The sequence below is a fragment of the Choloepus didactylus genome, chromosome 11 (assembly GCF_015220235.1).
Source record: "Choloepus didactylus isolate mChoDid1 chromosome 11, mChoDid1.pri, whole genome shotgun sequence".
Lineage (NCBI taxonomy): Eukaryota > Metazoa > Chordata > Mammalia > Pilosa > Megalonychidae > Choloepus > Choloepus didactylus.
In genome coordinates, this window is record NC_051317.1 from 79,498,669 (window position 1) to 79,507,396 (window position 8,728).

General features: G+C 41.6%; 1 protein-coding gene across 1 annotated transcript; it reads right to left on the reverse strand.

The window, feature by feature from the left end:
- Nucleotides 1-4,304: 4,304 nt before the first annotated feature.
- Nucleotides 4,305-4,691, reverse strand: LOC119506473 (NADH dehydrogenase [ubiquinone] 1 alpha subcomplex subunit 6-like). Its single transcript, XM_037799529.1, has one exon. It carries the CDS (start codon nt 4,689-4,691, stop codon nt 4,305-4,307), a length of 387 nt encoding a protein of 128 aa, XP_037655457.1.
- Between the last annotated feature and the right edge of the window lie 4,037 nt (nt 4,692-8,728).

Sequence of the window (8,728 nt, forward strand, 5' to 3'; positions counted from 1 at the left end):
GGCTCTAGGAACCTGGAAGAAAATGGACAGGCCAGAAGAGGCTGCCATGTGCATTGCCATGTGACAGAGGAGCCCAGGACGAAGTATCCCAGGCAGCCAGCCCCAGAATGCCAGACTTCGGGGAGAAAGCAATGCCTTAATGATGCCTTGATTTAGACTTTCTCTTACCCTCGAAACAGTGAGCTAATAAAATTGCCATTGTTTAAGCCAATGCATTGCATGGTATTTGCTTGAGCAGCCAAGGAAGCTAAAACACTTTGGTTGACCCTTTTAAAAAAACAAAACAAAAAAACACTCGGAATTTCCAGAGAACCTGCTTTCTTTTGCTAATGAGGAATTAAGGTTCATTCTGTGGTTATGCAAATTAACTGTACCATTCAGCAGACAAATAAACATACTTCCTAGATGGCTGAGAGGGAGGTCCAAGTAGAGGAAAACTGTGCTATGAAACAAGTCTTGAAAATTACCTCCTTTCCCCCAATATGTAAGGTGTTTTCTTAAAGACCACCACAGAGCCTTTTTCTTAAATATGCTTTCAGCTCAGAGCTTCTTAAGTTACATATCTGAAAGTTAACCTGTGCCTAAAACTTTCTTTTTAACACTTCTGAAACTTCAGTTTTTAGTCCTTGCTAAATTGATAATCTTTGCCTAAACAATAAATCTCACAAAATGGATATATATAATCTGGACAGTAATAAACTGCTCATGATATAGCAAGTGGAAAGAGTAAAATCAGAGTCCTTTTCCATTTATTGTTAATAATAATGACTCTGGCTTGTTTTTTCAAATATATATTACCTTGCATTTCTTCTTAGTGACACTCTTGGGAAATTAATGGATCCTAGGAAAATTGTTGTGGATTGTGATAACTGCTGATCTTGTCCACATAGCGAACTTTTACGTCTTTCTTCCCCTTCTTCAGTAATACTCATGCTCCCCTGCTCACAGCACAGCACTCCATTTTCAAGATAACAGAGGCTGGCCCAATGGACAATGTATTATTTATCTATTGCCACACAACAAATTACTCAAAGCCTCGTGACTTACAACATAAATAATGATTTATTACTGCTCATGGTTGCTGCAGGACAAGAACTCAGGGTGGAGCAGGGATGACGTTTCCCTGTTACACAGCTGGATTTGAAGGCTGGGGACTGAAATCATGTGAAAACTCATATGTCTGGAAGTTGATGCTGGCTGTTGGCTGGAACACCCACTCGTTGCCGCTCCAGGTGGCCTGGGCTTCCCACAACACAGAAGCTCAGTTCCAAAGAGGGTATCCGGAGAGAGAGTGCAAGACATAAACTGCTTCCTTTTTATGTCTTAGCCTCAAAAGTTTCCTATCATCGTTTCTGAGGTACTCTGATGTTTGTGGCCATCACAAGTCCCCAGCCAGAGTCAAGGGGATGGAACATAGACCCCACCTCTTAGTGGGAGCTGTGTCAGTCCCATTGTAAGAAGAACGTGTGGAATGAAATAAACATGTCATTCTAGGAATCTTCGGGAAATACAATTTGCCAAAGTTGAGCATATGACCCAAGCATAGCCAATCCAAATCTTTCCCTAGGAATGAAAAGATGCTCTCTCCTTTCTTTAGAGTTGCTAAATTGAGGGATATAAATCTAGAGCTGCAAAAACCAACTTCTCTGCCATATGGAAAGAGTCTATATACAGAACTAAGGCCAAGAACAAATAAGGCGAGAAGAGATGTGGTCAGAGAGGAAAGGGGTTCTGGTGGCATGATCACTGTCTCTCCAACATCTAGCACAGCAACTGGCCATCACAGGTGGTCAATAATATCTACAGAATGAATAGATGAGTCTTAACAATTGGAACACATTTACATATGGATAATGCCATTGCAAATGAGAGCTCAAATATTGGTGGTGCCTATTTAATGATGTTTCTTCCCTTGAGTGTGTTGCATTTGTCCACAGGGATGGATCTAATATTGTCCATTGACCCTGTCTCCAGGGGTGTCTTTTTTGTTCTCTCCCACCCCAAACTGGGTACTACCTCTCCAGCTGGAGCTCAACTAATTTTGCTTATGACTGCTCGGACTACTTGCTGCAGGCAAAGGTAGTTTTCCTAGAAATTACATCCCTACTCCATTTGTCTACAAATGAAGTATTTATTCCTGTATACTGCAACTCTTCCTGGTTTTATACCCTCCAGTCTTTTTTTTAATGCAATTTTATTGAGATATATTCACATACCAAACAGTCATCCAAGTGTAGTCATTTGTTCACAGTATCATCACATAGTTGTGCATTCATCACCACAATCAATTTTTTGAACATCTTCATTACTTCAGAAAATAAGGATAAGAATACAAATAAAAAAGCAAAAAAAGAACACCCAAAACATCTCATATTCCTTCCCCCCATTATTCATTTACTTTTTTGTCCTCCTTTTTTCTGCTCATTTTCCATACACCATGTTCACCATTTCTTGAATCACCCACACTCCTGCCACCCCCAAGCCTTAGTTCATTGTTCCTTCCACTTGGAAGGCTCTTTGTCTTAATTCCACCCATTCTTCCAGGTCCAACTTGAATGCCTTCCATTTTTTATTGTCTTCCCTCATGCCTCCTTCCTCTCATTGACCAGTACCTCTCTTGTGACACAATAGTTATGTGTTCACACGCACGCACACACATACACACACCCAAACTTTATTAGACTATCAGCTTCTTGCTGGCAGGGAACATAGTTTTTATACTCGTGTGCCCCCACTGCCTTGCCTGTAGTGTGACTGCTCAGTAAACATGTGGAATAATCAGACTGGTATTCAAACCTGCTTTTCTCCTGCATGTTTGGTAGAACCACTCTCTGGATTCTCTTTCAGTATGTGGATGTAGGACTGCTCTGTTGCCCAATTCACTGCTGCTTTTCTTTCTTACAGAGCATGGAGGAAGTGCAGAGAGGAGAAACATGGAGGAAGTTCAGAAAGGAGAAAGCTCTCACTTAGTTAAGAACTGGTGATGCTCTCAACCTCTCCTCCTTCCCTATCAGCAGAAGGGCCCAGGGAAAGCCCTTTGGCCTCCAAACTCCACTGAAGCCTCCTGTATGGTGGTGACCACAGCCCAGATCCCCAGGCTCTGGAAAGTTCCCTGCAAATGCTGTCTACTGAGCACTAGGAAAACAAGCAAATTATGATTAAAAATAATAAAAATCAGCCCCATATGACTGAATGGCAGGTGTGTAGAGTATTTCTGCGGCTTAAGTTCCTAAAAATGCAGTTTCTTATCTCTGCTGGACTTTTTCTATCAGCTGAACATATAGGCCATTTATCTGCAACCCAGGATCTCCAGGTCCCAGTAGAACCACAAAGGTAATTATGGGAGCCAGGGACCCAGTTTCAGTATTTACAGAAGCCCAACAGAAACTGTCTATTTTCCCTCAATAAAGCTGCACAGGCTAACTAAAGCCTGAAGCTTTTTGTGTGTTTAGTAGCACTTGCTACATGCCAAGCATAAGGAGCTTTGTTAAATTAAAAACAATTTAAGAAATGTCATTATTAGAATGATTCTTTCAAAACATGGGTTCCTTTGGTGAAAAGAAATTAAAGGTATCCTTGGTGCTGAAAAGTTTGGGAATCCTCTGTGATTATACCTAAACATACTGGACACTTTTATCCAGCATTTGGACTGTCCAGGAAAGGAAAGAGAAGACAATCATCCAAAGCAAACAGAGGTCAGTTTTTCAACCTGGGTCAACATTTATTCACCTGTCACTTTAGAGCTGCACCAGAGTTTGCAAGAACAGTAGGGATATTTCTGTTTTCTATGTCTTTACTGAACAGCTATGTCAGTAGCAAGGTGCCTAATTGGGTAGGAAATTAAATTTATTTTAAGAACTGGTGCTTGTTGCAAGTAGAGGGGCCAGGCCTCTCAGTGCATCCCTGATCCCTCTCTATCAGTGGAAGCTGGCTAATTTGGGATAATCTGCTCTTGACACCAAGCTGTCCAATCCTGGAGGCTGGAGAGGCAGTCTACAAAGTCATCTGGCCTCATACCCAGTATAACAAGTTTCTGAGCAGTGGCCTTATCCTTTCTTGTTTACTGACATGTCCTCAGAGGAGGAGAATCCAATTGGGAAACATCACACTTCAGGAAAAGAGGAGGAACAGGTGGTATCTATACCAAGACCCCACTTGTTCAGGCAAGAGGTGAGAAAGACTGCAGACACAGACGCTTCCCACTGGCTCATCAACAGAATTCTATCACAGTGACCATTATATAATGAGTTTGTTTGTACTCTAGAATAATTAAATATTAACATGCAGCTTTCCAGCAAGTGACTTCATGGGTCGTGGCCAACATAGAACTTAGACAGAAAGTCCTTTGGCCTTGGTGCTTCTGTTTCATGGAAGAACCGGGTAACATGCGTCTGCTGCTTGCACACGTTAATCATTTCCTGCAGCTCCATCTTTCCCTTAATGACCAGAAGATCAACCACCCTAGGGTCTGTGACATGGGCATTCTTCATAAACATTTCTCGGACTTTGTCCAGTCCCTGTTTCACAGTGATGTCTAGCTGGAATAAGTGCACAGTGGTCAGCACCTCCCGATACCAGGCGCCGTAGAGCTCGTGCACCCTCCACTTGGCCTCGTTCATGTCCTGGCTCAAGATGGGCTTCACCGAGGTGCTGGCTGCCGGAGCAGCCCGCCAGACGCCGCTAGCCGCCATCTTCCTAAAGCCCTCCAGTCTTTTTAAATTGGCCGTCTCCTTACCTTCTTGCTGTAGCTATACACTGAAAAAGGGGAACAAACATTTTTTCAGCCGTGTTTCACTGTTGGGAGCTGGTTCTGATACTCATCACAGCTGAGAAAATACTGGCAGATATGGGACCCACCTGCATGAGAATCACCTCTATGACTTCTAAAAGGACATAAATACTAAGGCTCCCCACCCCTTCCTACTGAATCAGAATATCTGAGCTTGAAGTACTGTAACTGAATTTCTAGAAAGCTCTATAAGCAACTCCAATACATACTCAAGAACCATTAGGTTTACGGGGCAAGAGCTCCATGTCCCCCCAAACCTCTAACTCCACTCTTGATGTTAAACTCTTAGGATCCCAGTTTAGAGGAACTTGGGGGGCATGTTTTATCTCTTCCCACCTGAGCTACCAATGAAAGGTACAGATCCCACTCTTCATTCCCACCATGGAAAATGGCCTCCTTCTCTGCCACAGACTGGGCTGGGTGGGGTTGGCTAGGGTAGGGGCTCTGGTCTGTGTGCAGCCTGAACAGTGGAGGCAGTGCTCCCTTACAAGACCTAGGGCAAATCTAATTAACTTTCCACTCCTGTCTTAGCTCTACTGTTGCCTTTAGAGTAGATTCCTAATGTTTCACATTCCACTAGGGCGGGTGAGGAAGCAAGTCTAAAGCCTGAAGCAGATGCATATTACACAGAAACACAGCCTTATGGCCAGCTTTCCAGGGATGTTCTTTAGGAGTCACTGGGAGAAAAGCCCTCAGCTGGCTAGCTCTGCCCTAACCTGGCTGAGGTGGAAGGAGCTTGGAAATTCCAAGGGCATAAGCTTGGGAGAGCATTTCATTTAAACTTCAGGCTTCATTTTAACTTTGTCTGACTGTAAAAGACCCAACTACAAAATAGACCATTTTTTATATTTCCCTGAATATGGCCAATAAACTGTGGATTTGAAATAACTGTTGGGGGCGGTGGGCATGTTGCAGTTCTGCAAGAACAGTTTGCACAGCTGCAAAAGGGAGTTTTCTGTGTGTTTGCTCCTGTCTGAGTGGGAGGAAGGCGAGAGTTTGACATCAGCAGTGCTTCTGAGCCCAGAGACCAGGTCCCACACCCTCTCCCAGTACTCACAGAGCCCTCCACCCTGGCTTCTTGTTTCTAAAAGTGGAACCTTCTGAAAGGTGCCCAGAGTTCTGCTATGAAAGAGAAACCATGGGTTGGAAAGGGTGGAGCACAGCATTTGGGCAGGGATGAGAGACACACTTCTGACCCTTTACTGAGCAGACCTTGAGGGAGCTGAACAGACAGACGTTGTCATGGCTGGAGTTCTGGCATAGACCTTCCTTTTCATCTTGTGCTGCTTGGAGCTGATTTAGAAAGTTTCCCTTTCTTAAATAGGAATGGATTTTAAATGTGCAAAATCTGGTTACCATATTTTTTTGGCATATTTGCTTCCATCCAATTTTGAAAACCTACTTTGTTCTACTGGTGCCAATTCTTTGTCCTTCCAAAATGTCCAGTTTCCAAAAAATCCACATTTTGAGAAGGAAAGACTATTAGGCCAAAAACATTTTCTTTCAGGAGGAGACGTTCACAACCAGTACACTGTGAGCCCACTGGGATAATGTAGGTCTGCCTTCACAGTGGCCACAGTGGGAGGGAGAGGGCTGTTCCCATGGGACCATATTAGCAATATGAGCGTACATTTGCCATCCCGGGCTCTTAGCTTCCCATCTATTGCTTTTCTGTTCTGGTTCTGCCACTAATATTCATTGTCATTTGTAATTTTAGCAGGTCATTTAATCTTTTAGGCACTCAATTTCCTTATTTGTAAAATGAAAGTAATAATTTCTGTTCCATCACTGCAATTATTATAAATACAAGATGATAGTGTGGCTGTGAAAGTACTCTCAAAAAGTTTAAAATGCTATACAAATATTTTTAAAGTGTCAGGGGATAAAGGAATGGAGATTAGGAGGAAAATTCCAAGAGAGGCCACGAGTTCAAAAGCGCCATCTGCCAAATAAATGCTTACTAGGAACAATTTCAGATTCCACAACATCTCATGGAGAAACAAGAGACCAGATTAGACATGTCACAAAGGGGAAAAGGAAAGATGCTTGGTTGGACGTCACTGTTTAATGACTTTTATTTTGTGGAGCTCACAGACCAAAGAATGTAACACTCTGTCGCTGCCTCTGGTCCTCGCCTGTCCCAGTTCACTCCATTCCCTGCTGTCAGGCTAGAAGCAAGACTGATCTTAGGAGTCAAGAATGCTATAACTGGAAGGGAACTGCAAAATCATTTTACAGATAACATGGTTGCTTCTTGTGTAATTGCTAAACTTCTCACTCCAGACATCAGTAACTCACCTGGGCAATTACTACCTTCTATGCGCTGGCCCAATTTTCTTACCATTTCCCTTCAGGAATCCCATGCTCCAGTCAAAATGGAATAATCTTGATTACATGAAAACTACATTTTTCAGAAAGATGGAAAGGGCAGTTTAAGTAGAGGGAACAGCATGGACAAAGACACAGGGGAAGATAATGTGAGAATGTTCATATGAGGTCAGGGAAGAGGACTTAAGGAGCCCAGCTTTGAAAGATGGGTATGGTTTACAAGGTGGAGAGGAAAAAGTAAGGGCAATTACCAAATCACAGAATTCTAGAGCATGGAGAAAGCTCAGAAAATATCTACTCCAGTGGTTTTAAACTATATTCTGCAGATTGTTGGGAGTCCTAGGAAGCACCCTCCCCCAACTGTAAGGATCACAGTGAAAGGCTGGGGATGGGGAATTGGGGTAAGGAGAGCCCCAGTATGTGAGAACCTGGACTCTGTACTTATTATCAATAGAAATAACTTAGTTTATTTTTTTTTGTCTGCTTTATTCACAAGATTTCACATGAAGATATGCTTTTAAGCAAAAGACAAACAGAGGTTTTAGAATCAAAGTATTTGAGCTGGAAGGGACCTCTGTAAATGACTGGAGACATTTTAGTAAAATCAGAAAATTTCACCTGCATCTCAATCCTTCTTACCCATGGCTCTGCTTTGAAGCCCCCTTTTCATACATCTTCTCTTTTCTTCCTCTTCTGGTAAATGCTCAGGTGCAGTGTTGAGAAGATTGAAAAGGTGGGTGTGGAAACAAAGTTGGTAAGGTAAAGGGATGAGACTCCAAGAAGGACAAAGAGGCATCCAGATTAGAGAAAGAAGGTAAAAGAGGCCACTTTTCACAATAGGAAAAATAATCCAGAGAAGTTTTTTAGATTATAGACCAAAAGGTAAAAATCCAGAAAGAATTACTAGAATTTAGGAGAGGATGGAGGAATGACAAATGTGTCTAACCAAAAAATTAAAAGAGAGTATTCTTTCTCTGCACTATTATAAATATATACAGTTCATGGAGTTAAAAAAAAAATCTTTTAAATCAGTTCAGGCAAATAAACTAATACAGAAACCTATATAAACACAGTCTTAGAGAGGTGTTTGTGGGTAGAATCGATACAAGGAAACCAATCAACAAATGGGAAGAAGGGCTAACAACTTTTATCACTACATTTTTAAGCAATTTTAAGTTCAATTTTATTGAGATATATTCATATACAATACAATCATCAAAAATGTACAATTGTTCACAGTACCATTATATAGTTGTGCATTCATCATCACAACTAATTATTGAACATTTTCATTACCACAAAAAAATAAGAATAAGAATAAAATTAAAAATTAAAGTAAAAAAGATCACCCAAAACATCCCATCCCCTCATCCCTCCTTATTATTCATTTACTTTTTGTCCCCATTTTTCTACTCATCTGTCCATGCATTGGATAAAGGAAGTATGAGCCACAAGCTTTCTACAATCACACAGTAACACCGTGTAAGCTATACAGCTATATAATTGTCTTCAAGAATCAAGATTAATGGGTTGCAGTTCAACAATTTCAGGTATTTCTTTCTAGTTATTCCAGTACACTAAAAAGTAAAAAGGGGTATCTGTAAAATGCAT